This window comes from Hydra vulgaris, chromosome 08 (assembly GCF_038396675.1).
Source record: "Hydra vulgaris chromosome 08, alternate assembly HydraT2T_AEP".
Taxonomy (NCBI): Eukaryota; Metazoa; Cnidaria; class Hydrozoa; order Anthoathecata; family Hydridae; genus Hydra; species Hydra vulgaris.
This window is the reverse complement of record NC_088927.1, coordinates 18,281,029-18,298,057: the sequence shown is the minus strand read 5'-3', so window position 1 is coordinate 18,298,057 and position 17,029 is coordinate 18,281,029. Positions and strand designations below refer to the sequence as shown.

The window sequence follows — 17,029 nt, the reverse complement described above, 5'->3', positions numbered from 1 at the left end:
TCAATTTCACTCAGTCCTGATTATTTACTTGCTAAAAGATACTAATCTGAAAAAATGACCAGCAACAAAGAACTCACTAAAAAATAGGGTGGTTTAATAAATTTTTATTATCAAAAATTGAAACTACAGTGACTTTATGTGAAGCAGTATGACAGAAAAGTATAAAATTTGAAAAAAAATTAAAATCAAACAATATATACACCTTGCTGCTCAATAGCAAAGGTTTGGGCACTAAAAAATACAACCTGTATAAAAGGACCGTTATTTTTGAAACTTTTATATAATTTCCTTCTATTGAGACTCAATATAACATACTTTAAACAAGTTTTTGAACTACCCTACCAAACACGTGATTGACTGTATTAGAATTTGTAATAAAAAATGTTATGAAAACAAAACTGCATTAATAATGTGGCCATGTGTTTCATTACTTTATAAATACCCTAGAGATGGTAAATATGTAATATTTAGCCTTACTACATTATGTTAATCAAAGGTTAGCTACAAACACTAAAGATACTTCTGGTACTCAAAAATACCAATCCACTAATTGTGCTACAAGCTCATAATATTAAAGAGTTTTAAGCAATTTTAAAACAATAAGTGAACATAAACAATTCTATATATTTTCAATACAATATTTATAAAGCAAAAAATTTTCTACTTTCATCAATACAGTACTAAACTTAAGCAAAATATTGAACTTGAAAAACAAGCTTGACTTATCAATACAGTACTAAACTTAAGCAAAATATTGAACTTGAAAAACAAGTTTGAACAATAGCAAACTTTGTTTAGATATAAACATATAAAAACCATTAAATGTCTAATTGCTACAAAATAAAAACCAGCTGGTCCAACTAGTTTTTTATCTCCGGACTGGTTGATTGTGTATCATACAGATTACTATATCAGAATAAACTTTTATCAGAAACTTAAACCTGGTGGCTCGATTCTTGCCTAGAGTTCAGATCAGGGATGCAGAGTCCCAAAAAGGATTTGAAAGTCACAAAAAGATTACTTCATCCTAGTTTTTGGTATCCAGTAGCTCTAAAAATGTAAATAAGATTATGGACTACTAATAGATATAAATTAAGACTTTAAGGTAAGAGGAGCAATCATTTATCGAACCCAGAACCCTTAAAGGTAATGGCAGCAAGGACTCAGGGACTACAGGCTTAAAAACAATAAGTTTTAAGTCAATAAATATCATGAATTTTTCTTTTTATAGCAGATCATATGTCAAAAAACATGTTTAGAGCTTCTGGACACTACAGACTTGGCAAATATAGAGATATAAAGCCGGAGTTCTTTTGGAACTCTGCATCTCTGGTGCAGAATCTCATCACTTACTGCTGTTATTCGATAACTATTGTGTTATTTTTATGTAAAATAATATGATTGTATCTTTAGGTTATACATTAAAAGAAGATCTTAATTAAAGTATTGCATGTTTTGAATGCTCACCTCTCAAACTTGTTTCAAAAAAAGATGGAGTTGCATATGGAAATTAAAAAAATTGATAACATAAGAGTTCATACACAAAAGGCTGTTACCAATGTGCTAGGTTTAAAAGAAGCTGCATTTGGTGAAATTGAATCATCTTTAAAAAAAGCGTTTGAAAAAAATGAACCAAGTTTTAGACAATATCATGATTCAAAATTTGAATCATGATATTGTCATGATATTAAGTCAAAATTTGACAAAACATTATCAAAATCTGAAAAAATCACACTTCTTATACTCACTTCAGATAGTTGATCAATAGAAAAACTCAGCAGTATTTTTTAACTTCAAAAAGATCTGTAGTACAAGCCAAAAAAATTAGCAAAAAAAGTGGAATACTATCAAAACTTTCTCGAAAATTGGGTAAAAAACATAACGAAGATGTAATTACAGAGATTGTTCAGTTCTATTAATGTGATGAATATTCAACAGTTTGTCCAGGAAAGAAAGAATTTGTTTCAGTTAAAGTAGATAATACAATATTTAGTGGTGTACCATGATTATACATGCGGTAGTGGTATACCATGCGGTAGTGGTCTAGTGGTAGAGCGCTCGCTTCATAAGCGAGGTTCCGAGTTCGATCCCAACCACGTCCCTGGTAGTACCGCGCTCAACTTGTTTCTCCGCGCAGCGGTCTTGTTCGTCAAGGTTCGTGTTTCGGAGTTATAGAGTTGAGAGAGGGTTATAACCCTCTCTCAACTCTATAACTCCGAAATTAAGTAGCCTCAATTAGTAGCACAATTAAGTAGCCTCCTCATCACAATTAAGTAGCCTCCTCATCCTCAACTCTATAACTCCGAAATTAAGTAGCCTCAATTAACCACAATTAAGTAGCCTCCTCATCTGTAGTGGCCTTCTGGGCCTTGGGGAGGTGAAATAACAAAAAAAAAAAAAAAAAAAAAAAAAAATTTAAACAAAGCAACACATCTAAAAACAACTTTTTCTAGTCAATATGAAAGAACTTCATATTAAGCTTAAAAAGAAACATTTTAAAAAAGAATTTTTTTCAAAAAGAATTATTTTAAAGTTACAGTTTCAAAACCTTGTTAGCTTTAAAGGGCCAAGTGCTGCATTCCTGTGGGTGGTGCTTCTGGTCTGCATGCAGTTTGTGTTTGTCATTACTATCAAAATGTCAAGCTCCTTGTACAGAAAATTCTTGGAATTGCTAATTACTAAAGCTTATTGAAAATTATGGTTTGTAGCATTGAAAATAGAGATTGTATGGTGCATAGCTGCAATAAATGTCCTGGAAAAAAGGTTTTGTTAGATAAGATTGACTTTTTGTTTGATGAAAATGAAATTAGTGAAGTTAATTTTTATCAATGGTAAAAATTGAATTTTCAATGTACGTTAGCACCAGGAAATTAACCTTTAGATGAATTTATTGAAATGGTTTATGAACAGTTAGATAATTTACAAGAGCATCATTTTATATCAAAGAGTCAAGCCTTTCCAACATTTGAAAACTAATTTAAAAGAAAAACAAGCTTTAGTTCTTTTTTGACTATGCAGAAAATTACAGTTTTCTAATACAGGATGCAGTGCAAGATTTTCACTGGAATAACAGCCAGGCAAAATTGTACCCCTTTGTTGCTTATTTTATAAAAGATGAAAAATTTGATAGCCAAAGTTATTGTGTTATATAAGATCATCTGAAACATGGAACAGATGCTGTACACTGCTTTATCAATAAAGTTATTGATAAACTTACACAATTACAAACATTTGAACAAACTATCTCTTTTATGGATGGAGCTGCATCGCAATATGAAAAAAACAAAAATATTATCAACTTATGCTACCATATTCACAATTTTGACATAACTGCAGAGTGGCACTTTATTGCAACATCGTATGGTAAAAGTCCTTGTGATGGAGTTGGTTGGATGGTAAAATGCCTTGTTGCACGAGCCAGTCTCCAGTCACTTAATGATCCTATTGACACATCAACCAAAATGTACTTAATAAAAATAAGAAAAGATTCATTTATTACCATTTGCACTAATGTCAATTTTTCTTCATGCAGAACTTTTATTAATAAAATTTCAAGTTACACACCAGGAGAATATGTGGCCTGCATTTATGATGCTCAATGGTATTTAGGAAATAATCTTAGTATTTCAAATGAGCATTAAAATCTTCATATTAAATTTATGTAAAAGTCTTCTTTCTGTGACAAACTCACATGGCCATGCAGAGATGATCTCTGTTAGGTACCCCTGTATATTTTATGCAAAGTACAATCTCTAAAGGTCCAGTCTAACAGAGGAAGATTTTATAATGTTAAATTTAAAGAAATCATTGAAGTTATTTTATTATTTGAGAAAATTAATTTTTTGTGCATTTTATTAATTTCGTTTATTGACTTAAAAAAATGTTATTCTCTAAATAGATAAAAAAAATTTTAACTGAAATTTGAAGTTATATTTATACAAATATTCTCAAGTTATATATAAACAAATCTCTTAAAATATTAAGGGTAATACATTTTTATTGAAAACGTTTGTAAACATTTTTTATCACTATCATTAAAAAATTGCGAAACATTTTGTTTTTCATTAAAAATAAAATCGTTATAAAGGAAAGGGTGGAGGGAGGGGAGGGGGGGGGGTAGGAAGGAGTTATAAGTTTCTATCTATTGGGATTATAAAGCTATAAGCATTAATATTTTTTAATTATTATTTTATAACAAATAATATTGTTTAATTCAATTCATTTACTTATTTTGCTAACTTCAGACTTTTTTTATGGAAAAATTACCTGACTTTTAGAGACTATCTTTTGGGATTATAAATAAGTGCCTATTAACTTTTTGGTTTTTATTAATGGACATTTCTCTAATTCTATTGTGCAACTAATTTCTCAGCTTGAAAAAGAGGCCAGTAAGGACAAAAATGTAAACAAATAAAAACTCTTTCTTGAAATTATAAAATCAAAAATATAATTTCGCTCCAAAAGATGTCTTATTCGAACTCGAGCATTTTCAGACCAAACGAAGTGAAAAAATGTGGAAGAGGGATGTATTGCTGTATTCCAATGTGCGGAAGTTCGTTTTATAATAACAATATAGAAAAGACTAACATTGCTCTATTTTTCTTTCCCTAACAAAGAAAAAAAACTTGATGTTTACAGAGCTTGGTGTAACGAAATATTTAAATATAGACATAAAGGAGGTGCTGATAAATTTGAAATAATAAAACACACGAAAGTGTGTGAATTTCTCTTTAGGCCTGAGGAAGTAAAAGTTAGTTCAGGATGTGGTAAAAAAACTTTAAAATCAGGGAATGAAGTTCCTAGTATTTTTTCATTCAAGACACCACAAGATAAGTTACCTAGAAAATCTCCATGCAAAAAGTCGAAATATCCAGAGTTTACAACTAATATTGATACTGAAACTCAACAATAATCAATTCTACCAAAAACTTAGGTTGTGAAAATTGTAAACTTTTATCATCCGAAAAAACAATCATAGAAAAAAAAATAGAAGTATGTCATGAAAATTACAGAAGCTTGCTTGAAGAATATAAATCTTTAAAAATAATAAATGACCAGTTAAAAAATAATATTTTTAGTTACGAGAATTTTGAAAAAAATGATAAGCATTTCAACTCATTTACTGGCATGAAGAAAGAAAAATTTGACATTTTATTTGAATATTTAAATCCTGGAAAAGAATGTGAAAACATAAAATATTATTATCCTGAGCATAACTCTGAGGAAAAGTTACCTGAAGAACTATTTTCATCTCCTTCATATTCTACACCAGAATCCAAACCTGGTCGTAGGTCAAAAATGAAATCGGTTGATCAACTATTTATGTTTTTAACGTAGCTAAGACTTGGTTTTTCTTTAAGTTTTACTTCCTGGTTATTTAAAACACCAAAATCTACTGTTTCAAGATACCTTATTACATGGTCAAATTTTATATATCTTAAACTTGGTGCTATACCAATTTGGCCAAATTTAGATCAACTTAAACATAATATGCCAAAATGCTTTAAAGAGACATATCCTCAAACGAAGGTTATTATTGACTGTACTGAGTTGCTTTGTCAAAAACCTTCCAGCCTAACGATTCAAAGAAGTTTGTTTTCACATTATAAGCATTACGTTACCTATAAAAGATTAGTTGGGATTGCTCCTTCTGGTGCAGTGACACTTGTAACTTTGTTGTTTGTGAACTATTTGTGGCTCTATTTCTGATATTGAAATAGTTAAGCAATCAGAACTTTTGCAAAAGAGCTATGGGAAAGTGGTGATTCTGAAATGGCTGTTAGGGTTTTATAATTAATGATCTGCTTAAGCCTTTAGGTGTAACACTGAACATTCTGGCCTTTTTAAATGGGAGAGATCAGCTATCCACATGAAGAGGTTATAGAAAGTCAAACAATAGCAGCTTTAAGAATTCATGTAGAACGTGCCATACAACGAATTAAGAAAATTAAACAAATACGAAATGAAATACCTCTTGTTTTATATGGATCAATAAATCAAATTTGGACTGTAAGCTGCTTATTGTGTAACTTTATGGATCCTCTTATAAAACAGTAAAAATATAAGATATGTAATATTTATTATTGAGATACGTAGAATGATAAAATTCATTTTTTATAAAAATAGCTTAACTTATCCATAACATCTAAAAAATAACATTCATCAAAATCAACATTTACAATAATAACTCCTTTATAAACATAAACTATGAACAAACAATGAGTTAGTCCAGATAAACCCATGGCCATTTGGACTTGTGTATAATAGCCAAATAAGTGATCCTTCTTTAGGAATATTTCTCCTGTAGGTAATGAACCAATATAAAATGTTTCTTTCTTAACTAAATCATTAGGATTTTCATTTCTTTTTGTGTAAGGACACTTAATTTCAATTAAATATGGCTTTGAATCAATTAAAACAAGTCCATCTGGACTTGCACCAAGCCAAGGGATGCATGGTTGAACTAATAATCCAGTCTCAATTATTTTGATATATTGGTTTAATTGATAAATAATGACATTTTTAAATTTTTCTTTTGCAATGTCTTCATTAATATTACTGCGATTTAGCATTTCTTTAACATTGTTGGATTTTTTAATGTCTTCTGTAAATTGTTTTACCAAAAATTCAGCTACTTTTCCGAATATAAATCTTATGTGCATTTGATGATGTTATTCTATCTTCTTTCTCCTTTAATCATTGTGCACATTGCCTTTGTTTTACAGTTTTTTTTTGTAATGATATACTTTCTTCTTGTAAGACAATTATTTTTTTCATAAACTCCATTTCTTTTGGGGAATAATTCCATGTATCAGGTATATCTAAAAATTTACTAGGTAAAGTAAGGTTAGAAATTATAATAGGTTCGCATTCAACATTTTTGACATAAGTGTGATAAAACTTCGTTCAATTGGTAAAAGTTGATATGAAAGTGGGGATCCTAAACACTGCATGCAAAATTTTGTGATTTCTGAATCAATGAGAATTTTATTTGGTATGATATGAGCGTAGCCAATATTTGGATTAATTTTTTTAAAATTATTCTGTAGCTTCATTACAGCATTTAAGTTATCTATAAAATTGAAGTTAAATCCCTCCTCATTTACTTTTGGGTTAATCCCTTTTTGTGTAAAGTTAGCATGAAGTACGTTTTTCATTACAGGATATACTTTTTTCTGTTTCTCACCAGGCACTCCCCATTTTCTTAAAGTACTTGTGCAAGCGATTTCAGAAGGAACAACTTTAAAATAATTTAATGAGTAATCTGCCAACTCTAACAGAAAAGCCATAATGTGATTGCAATAACCACGTAATCCAGCTGGGCAACTGCAAGAAGCCTTATCAACTTGACTATTTTTGCGATTTATATATATTTGCATTTTACAAATCATTTTTTTCATACTTGCTCAACAGGTACATTTCGCAATGAAGTGTTTGAGTGTTCGTGTTGTAAATAAGCTGTCTGTAGAAATGTAACGTTCTTGCTTAAATTTCAATCTCTTTCTAATAGTAAGCGACCGGGGTATGGCCGGAGTCAGGTTTGATAACACATAGCCGCGACCGGGGATGAGTTTACGATCAGTGCTGCATTAATATTGATAGATATTAATGTAATATAAAAATGTTATTTTTAATTAAAATTTATGATATGAGTTATAATTAAAACAATACTTTTATAGGAATCAATATAAAAGCAATATAAATCAATAATCAATAAAAATGCAACCCTGGACATAAACCCGCCGCAGCTGCATAAAAAATGATATATCCTTTAAAATATAGATTTAAAATAAAATTCAAATCATAAAAAATAATTAAAAATAAAAATTTTATTTAAAATTTATGATTTGAATTTTAAATAAAAATATTATTCTATCAATATTAATGCAGCCCTGATCATAAACCTGGCTCTGGTCATGGCTATGTGTTATCAAACCTAGCCCTGGCCCTGGCCCCGGTTGCTTACTACTTTCTAACATTTTTTATTTTGTTTTTACTTTTAATGTACCGCATTTGTTCATATGATTGTCAATTTCATGTCTGGTGAACACTGGGAGAAACTCAAGAGATTTTCACCAGCACATATCTTCTTTTAACGATACATCTTTTTTTGAATTTAATTTCGTCTCCAGGTCTCTATTTATATCATCTAATATTAGATTTTGAATTTTTTTATCTTTAAAGCAGTCACTATTAAATCCATTCATTTTTTATTAGATAAGTAATCTATTAAGAACTATCCTTTAAATAGATTGCCGCTATTTGTTTACATTTTTGTCCATACTGACACTTTCAAGCTGAGAAATTAGTTGCACAATCGAATTAGAGAAATGTCTATTAACATTCTTTGATTGATGCTTTGCATTGCAGATTAATTTTAGGAAAGTCTTGATCCGACTCATTTTGATGACCTATACCTTTTAGTAATAATAGTACGAAAATCAGCACCACATCAAAACAAGGGTTAAATAGTGCCGAACATGTCAAGAGTAGGTAACACCCTGTGGCAGTTTTGCTCATAATTGTGTCAAATTGCTCAAGCAATATCTAAACAACTGTCTTTCATTCTTTATTTGTTTGGGAAGATCATTCCATTTAGAGACAATAGGATAAGTGAAAAAGTAATTTCTAGGCTGATGATTGCGTATTATTTACCATCTTTGTGTCGTTGTGAATGAGTTCGATTAGCACAAGCTGGAATATTTATTTGTGGTATAATTCATTGTATATTATTGATGTTTTGTAATATTTTGTATTACTGAATCATATCGTATTGCTCACGTCTATGACCTTATGGTGTGATATTAAATTTTTTGCATCCTTTAAAGGCATCTCTTTATTCAACTGATATTTTTTAAATATTTTTCCATTACATGAATAACAACAGGCAATTTAAGAAGTGAATATTTAATTAAAAAAAACTTTATTGAAAAAATAGTATGTTTATATTAGGGTTGTACTGAAATTGATTTTTAAGTTTGAGTCAGAAATGGATTTGTTAAAAAATTTTAATAAAATTACATACAAATGTAAATTTTTATTACTTTCTGCTTGAAAAAAAAAAAAAAAAAAAATTAAAATTATTTAGACTTAGATTAAAAATATACTAGAAAAAGTTAATAAAAATCTTTTTTACCAGAATAAATAGACTTTGACGAGTAGCCATATGTAATAGGATATTGAAATTATTATTGTTATAACTGTTATTCTTACTAATGATACTAACATTATTATTTTATATTCATAACAATAATGTTTAATTGAATATTTGAAGCTAATCAACTTGGATGAATATTTAACACTACTTATTGAAAAAAAAAACACTAAAAAATAAATTTAATACCATTTCCACATGAAATTCCATCTGGTTGTAAGTAATATCCAAATTGACATGAGCACACTGCCTGACCAGAAACTATTTCACAAGTCTGTTCACAACTTTTTGTTGAACATAAATCTTAAAAAAATAGGTAATAATTGCTGATTTATAAAAAGAAAGTACCTTTAGAAAACAATCTTTAGAAATAAAATAATAGAGAACACAAGATATTATATGCAATACAATTTTATAATATAAAATAGTATAATTTAAATATTACTTTAACTAAAATAAGAATGTAGTTCTAATTTTGATTGAAATAAAAACATAATTCTAAGTATATAGAATTAAATTATTTTATACATTTATTAAGATACAATAATTTTTAAAGAACTTTTCATTATATTGGATATTTTCAGCATTATTCAAGTATTATTAAAAGTTTTAAAATATTTGAAAAGATATTTATGTAAAATAATTATTTTATAGAACTATTATTATTTTTGAGTTTCAAAACTAACAATGAAAATATTTACCAGCAAAACTTTTTTTTAGTAATTATTAAACAGTAATAAAATTAATAAGTCACTACTACTTTGTATAAAGACTGCCTCATAACAAGAAGTTCGATCCACACCATGTCCCTAGTAGTACAGCACTTAACTTTTTCCATGCAGCAGCCTTGTTTTTCAAGATTCGCGATTCAGAGTAAAATAGTTGAGGGAGGGTTGTAACCAAAATTAAAGTAACCTCCTCTACTGTAATGGCCTTTTCGGGCTAAGGGGAATTGAAATAACATTCAAAACATCCTTAAATAAAAAATTAGAGTTAAAGTCCCTGAAAACAAGTGTCAATCCATCTTTAGGAGCAAACTTCCTTATTTTAAAACAAATCTAATAATTGATATAAAATAGTTATTTTATGTTATTTTAAAGAATCAATATATAGACGTTTTACTTATTTTGAAAAATCTGTAGGCAATCTATTTTAAAACCTTAAATGATCGAATTTTTTGTGATTGTTGTTTAACAATATTATGAGTAAGAAACATATGTATGAAGATTATATAAAAAATTTATTACAGTTTCTAAAAAATTCTCTTCTGTACATATAACACATTATTACATTCGACATACATACAAGCCTAAGAACATTTAACCAATGGTTGCTTATGTACTTGAACTGATAAACAATATTTTTCTTGTTTGATTTTTACACATTTTTCAATCTAAACATTACTTTGTCACTATATGTTTATTGTAACAATAGCACTGAAAAATATAACTTGTGACTCTTGTCAACAATTGATAACTTTACAATAGTCTCTCTATATAAAACATTGCAATTTAAATAGTCTAATGATAGGATCTCCTACATCTAATATATATTTGTAAGAAATGCAGTTAAATGATATCAGAACTATTTGCTTTTATGATTCACAGCACAGTTAATCTACGCCAACAAAAGAAAAATACTTTTTTAAAGCAAATATACTTTATTTCTAGCCAATCTTTCTTTTTGATTTCTGTTACTCAAGAAAGTTTAACATACCCTAGCTATAAAATTTTAATTTTTTCAAGCAATTGTGAACAGTTGGACGATTTACAGTTATACAATGATCTTTTTGTAAATCTTTGGCTAGCTTTGGTGCAGATAGTTTAATATCTTGCTCCTATTAATTTTTCTATCGATGCATTTGGAAGTCTTAGCTGGCCATCCTTTTCTTGGCGAATTTTTGATGGTACCAATTTTTGTTTTATTTTTCAATGATGTTCTGACATTTACAATTTTAGAAACAGTTTTATACCTTTTTCCATCATTATAATGTCCCGGGATAACTCTTTTTTGATTCCTTGTTTTAATGACAATTCTTGTAGTACTTGATAAAAAATATAAAAAACATAAAATATAGCTAAGTACTAATTTTTAACTTATCAATGTAATATTTTAGTTAACTTAGCATAGACCCATCTCAGACGTAAAATAAAATGCAATTAAAGTATCATAAAAACGTATGTAAAAAATCATTAAAAAGATATTATAAAGATGAACTGACTTAAGTGAAAACTTTTTCAAAGAGAGATCTCCAGCTATTTAACGCAGTTTTAACACCACTGTCCTTGTTCAAAAGCAACGGGAAGGGCCTAATCTCATAACTTGTATAGTCATATTTGATCTCAAGGGAATCTCTTAATTTAAATTCAGGGTATTAAAAACTGAGCGCGATTAAATAAACTGTTGCAATCCTTGGAGTGTTCTGCGGCTTTGGAAACATGCCAATTGCCTTTAATGCTGTTTACCCGAAACTCAATACTTCTTTGCGCAGTTTTCTTTTTGTTTCTCCAATATAAACTCCATTGCATGAACATGTAAGCTTATACACATCCGGATTGCTATTTAGTAATAATTTGGATTAGTTATTACATAAAATTGTTTTCAAAGTTGGCAGTATTGTTAATATAACTTTAATGCCGTATCTCCTGAGCTCTTTCCTTAATTTTATCTAGTTTTGGAACCCATGGGAGTTTTATTGTTATGTAACCATCTGCAATTTATCTGCAATTTATCTGCAATTACATCAACAGGATTGTTTTGAAATTTGGTTTTGATTTCTGATCTATATATTTTTTGCCATTTTATTATCAATAACTTACAGAAAAAACATTTTTGTTTAAGAAAATAGTTTAAGAAAATCCAATCAACAATATTGGTTAATTTATGTATTTTTTATTTGCTATTTCATAAAAACAGTTTTTTCTGCAAAATGATACCAACAGAAAAAATGAAAAAGAGGGTGATACTTTGACCACATTTTCTGATTTTATAAGTTTCTAAGTATGTATGACAGAAAAGTATGAAATCTAGAAAGAATTTAAAATCAAACAATATATACACCTTGAAGCTCATTAGCATAGGTTTGGGCACTAATAAATAATAATATCCTGTATAAAATGACTATTATTTTAGAAACTTTTATATGATTTCTCTTCTATTGAGACTCAAAATAACATACTTTGAAATTTTTTTGAACTATCCTACCAAAGATTGTATTAGAATTTGTTATAAAAAGTATTATGCTTGATATAATGCATTAATAATCGGGCAATAGGTTTCATTACTTTATGAATATCCTAGAGATGGCAAATATGTAATGCCTAGTCTCGCTACATTATGTTAATCAAAGGTTAGCTACAAAGACGAAAGATACCAATGGTACCAAAAAACACTAAACCACTAATTGTGCTGCAAGCTCATCATGTTAAGGAGTTTTAAGTAACTTAAGTGAGGATAATACTGAAAAAGAAAAAGTTTAGTCGCACACTGGTAGATTTCTATGACGCACAAAAAACTTGACTAAATTTTATGTTGTTAGTGAAATGACTTTTTTATAATATTTTAAATTAATTTTTTTTTATTTTAGTAATATTAAGGAATTATTTAGAGATATTTATTCCTTAATAAGACGACTTGCGAATGTTTACATTCTCTTTTTTACAAAAACATGCGTGCATACTTGTAGGCAGAAAAAACTAATAATCGCCAATTTCCAGCAAAAAACTTGAAGATGTTTGTATGTTTTGGGAAGAAATTTATTCACTTATTGATTTTTAAAAAGAATTAAATTATTTCAACCAGTTGTTGTGTCATTAGATGCTCAAAAAGATGTGAAAACTAATGTGGATTAAAAATTTGTAATTTACTTTCTGAAAATCAGATTTTAAAAAGAGTAGAGACTGGATTAAAGCTTAACATTTCATAACAATAAAGTTGCTCTAATTTCTAGTTCGATCCAAAAAAGAGAAGGGAAAAGTATGCTAAAGTATATAATCGAGGATCCTTATCAATATTATAATCTACAATAAAGAGTTTGATAACTATACTGAGAAAATAAATTATTACACCAAACTACTTAATAAGTCTACAATTTCTATATATTTTCAATACAATATTTATAAAGCAGAAACTTTTTTACTTTCATCGATACAGTACTAAACTTAAGCAAAATATTAAACTTGTAAAAATATGCTTGACTTGAACAAAGTAAACAAATTTCATGCCAAATTCTAACATCAGATGAATAAATGAGTTGTTTTTTCTAGACTTATCCTAAATGGTAATGTAGCTTTTTAAAAAATTTACTTCTCTCACGCTTGATGTTGGATGACCATTTTTATTTTGTGGTTATAAAGCACAATATAATAAAAAATTTTAATTTATAAACATAGTATTCATATATTTATAACTAAACAAAGTTTGAACAATGGCAAACTTTGTTTAGTTATAAACATATAAATTCTATTAGATGTCTAATTGCTACAAAATAAAAACCAGCTGGTGCAACTAGTTTTTTATCGACTGACTTCTTGATTGTGTATCATACAGATTACTATATCAGAATAAACTTTTATCAGAAACTTAAACCTGGTGGCTCGATTCTTGCCTACAGAGTTCAGATCAGGGATGCGGAGTCCCAAATAGGACTTTGGATTTGAAAGTCACAAAAAGATTACTTCATCCTAGTTTTTGGTATCCATCAGCTCTAAAAATGTAAATAAGTTTATTGACTACTAATAGGAATAAATTAGGACTTTAAGGTAAAAGAAGCAATGATTTTATGAACTCGGAACCCTTAGGTATAATTTTCTATGACTTTTTTATAAAACTTTAACATACTAAGCAATAAAAAATTTCATATTAGCCTTAACTTTTAACCAAAAACATAAAACTAGGTCTTTATCATTAGCTGCTAAATTTCCTACCAGTTTCTGCGGATTTTTTATTACTTCCTGTTACAATTAGCAATATTAGGTGTCTTTAACTACTGTACCTGGGATGCTAAATTACTACTTAAAAATATTCAATTAAGACGTTATTAAATTTCAAAAGATTTTTAAAGCAATATGAATAGAAAAAGTTTACAAGAACTTTTGTCGTTGTTGTTTTATGAGAGTTGTCCGCGAAAGAAAACTTTTTATATTGAAGGTTCTATTTATTTTATCAAGAAGGAAATAAATATAAAAATTTTAAAACATTTTTAGACACACTATATGAATAAAAAAAAACATAACACACCACACCTATTTTATGCACAATTAAACCTTTTATTTATTAGAGTTAAAAAAGTTTGTCAATTGATAAAAGAACTAAATATCAGAATGTAAGTTGTTATATTTAAATGAGTTATCAAAAAATTTAAGATTCAAATAAAGCTAAAAAGAGTAAGAAGACTGACTAGACTGAATGAGAAAGACTATATAGAGTAAGAAGACTGACTAGACTGAATGAGAGAGACTCAAGAGAGTAATAAGACTATCTAGAGTAATCTCCTGAGTTTTCGATGATAGGAACTATCAACATTTTTTTTCAACAGGCAAAAAAAAAATTTTTATTTAATTTTGAAGTTTTATTTTAAATCTGAAACAAAAAGAATTGTTAATATCTTTATAGAGTATTGATGAAATATTTTTAACTAAAATGATTACTGTAAACTGAAAAAGTTGCCCATTTTTAGTTTCTAAAGAGTGGTTATTAAACATTTTCGATATGAGGCTAAGTGATTGTTGGATTTCAACGCCATTATTATTAAAAAGGGTCATACACCCAAGTACATCTATTGCTAGGGTGGCCATCTGCAATAATTTAGCCCTTTATTTGACCACATTTATCCCGTATTTTTGAATTATTTAGTACAAATATCACTTTTTAATTTTTAATGAAAATTTTAACGTTTTTTCCAAAAACAAATTTGCAATTTATAATGCCGTCGAATTTCTTTAGAATTCGAATCTCATCGTATTATCTTAACCTGTGTTGAAAGCTTTTTAAAGTGACTAAGAATAAGAGATTATTTATTTTAATATTTAAATTTATATTTGTGATTCCTAAATAGGATTAATATATTAAACTAGTTATATTAAATAAGATAGTAAATAAAAAATATACAATTAAGATTGTTTTAATTAGTAATTTGACTTTCTTATATTTGATTGATAAATATGCAACTGAATTTGAATTTATTAAAAAAGTGGTTGGAAATGACAGTAAAGTCTATTGCAATTTACGTTCAGCAGAATTTTTAGTTGAATTTGGAGGTCGCAGTGATATTGTTCAACATATTGATACTAAAAAGCATAAGTTGTCAATTGCTGCTGGATCATCAATCAGGAAAGTAAATGAATTCTTCAAAAAAAATAGAAGCATCAAATAATGATCTTGAAATTGCTGCAAAGGAAGCAACATTTGCGTATCATACTGCTAAGCATTATTTGTCATTTTGTTCTTAAGATTGTACTTCAGTGTTAGTACGAAATTTTTTTGAAAAAAAGTTTACACTTGGAAAAACTAAAACAGCTGCTGTTATAAAACAAGTAATTGCACGGTTTGTTGATGTGACAACAAAAAGTGAAAGTGAAAAGGCTAATTTTATAGCCCTCGTGACAGATACTTCCAATTATAAGAGCATCAAAATACTGCCTGTAATTGCAAGTTTTTTTAATTCAGTCATTGGTGTTCTTAACAAAAAAATTTCACTCCAAACAATTCCAAATGAACAGTCAACAACAATTTCTAACTTAATTTTATAAATAATTAAAAAACAAAATTTAAAGGAAAAAGTAGTTGCATTCACAGCTGACAAATACAAATTTGAATTTTGGTGGAGTCAATTGTAATGGTGTCAATAATGTCTGGCGTAAGCTTCAAAACGATTAAAAAAGAGAAATTGTTGGAAATGGATGTATGGCTCTAATGCAGGATGTGATACGCTTGATATTGATATTGAAGTAATTGTTGTTAAAATTTATAAACATTTTAATATTTACACTGTAAGAACCGAAAAATTCAAACAGTTTTGTGATGAAGTTGATTCATATTATAAACCTTTGTTAAACCATTCAAGCACACACTTTTTAACACTTCAACCTGCAATTTTTCATTTAATTAAGTTTTACAATCCTTTGAAGAATCACTTCGTGATTATGTTATACAAAATTTATCAAGCTTGTCAAACTTAAAACTTTCACCAGAAAGCATTTGGGTTAAGATTTTCATAAATTTTAGAGAAAATTCAACACCTTTAACAAATTTAGAAAAACTAGCAGAGTTTTTTGCATTTTGTTTGGCTGGCTCATCGGCAGAAGTTGAGAGATTGTTTTCGATAATTAATCAGATCTGGGATGATAACAAAAATTGACTTGATATTGAGACAATTGATTCATTGACAACTATCAAATACAATTCTAACTTAAAATACTTACATTTTTATAATCTAATTAAGGATAATGTTTCTTTCCTTAATAATGTTATTTCAAAAGAAAAATATTCAAAATAAAAGTAAGTTTATTTTTAAAGATTTAAAAAAAAAAAAATCTCACAGTTATTACTGAATTTCTCAGCCATTAAATTAAATTTAAATTAAACAAAAAAAAAAATTGTTGGCAGTACAATAAGGTTATGCAATCTCAATTTTTTTTTACTTATTTACACTTTTGTCATTCATTAAGAAATAAATTATCTGAAAATGTTGAGCAATTTTTTAAAGATAACTACCAAATTTAAAATATTTCGAAAAATAAATTAAAAACTATTTTTTGCTTTAATATATTTACAAAACCTTTTTTTTAGCATAGAAAAAGATACGGGAAAAAAAAATGGCGGCAGGTCGTTCGATTTCGGACTAGAATGATAAAAATTAAATTTTAAATATTTTAT

At 27.9% G+C, this 17,029-nt stretch overlaps 1 protein-coding gene across 1 annotated transcript in view; it reads right to left on the bottom strand.

Moving 5' to 3' along the window:
- The window catches only part of LOC136083666 (multiple epidermal growth factor-like domains protein 6), a 92,762-nt gene that overhangs the window by 46,655 nt on the left and 29,078 nt on the right, over positions 1 to 17,029 (bottom strand). The window contains exon 5 of the mRNA XM_065803204.1: positions 9,344 to 9,457. Within this exon, the coding sequence (XP_065659276.1) occupies positions 9,344 to 9,457 (114 nt within the window). The remainder of the gene's footprint in view (positions 1 to 9,343; positions 9,458 to 17,029) is intronic.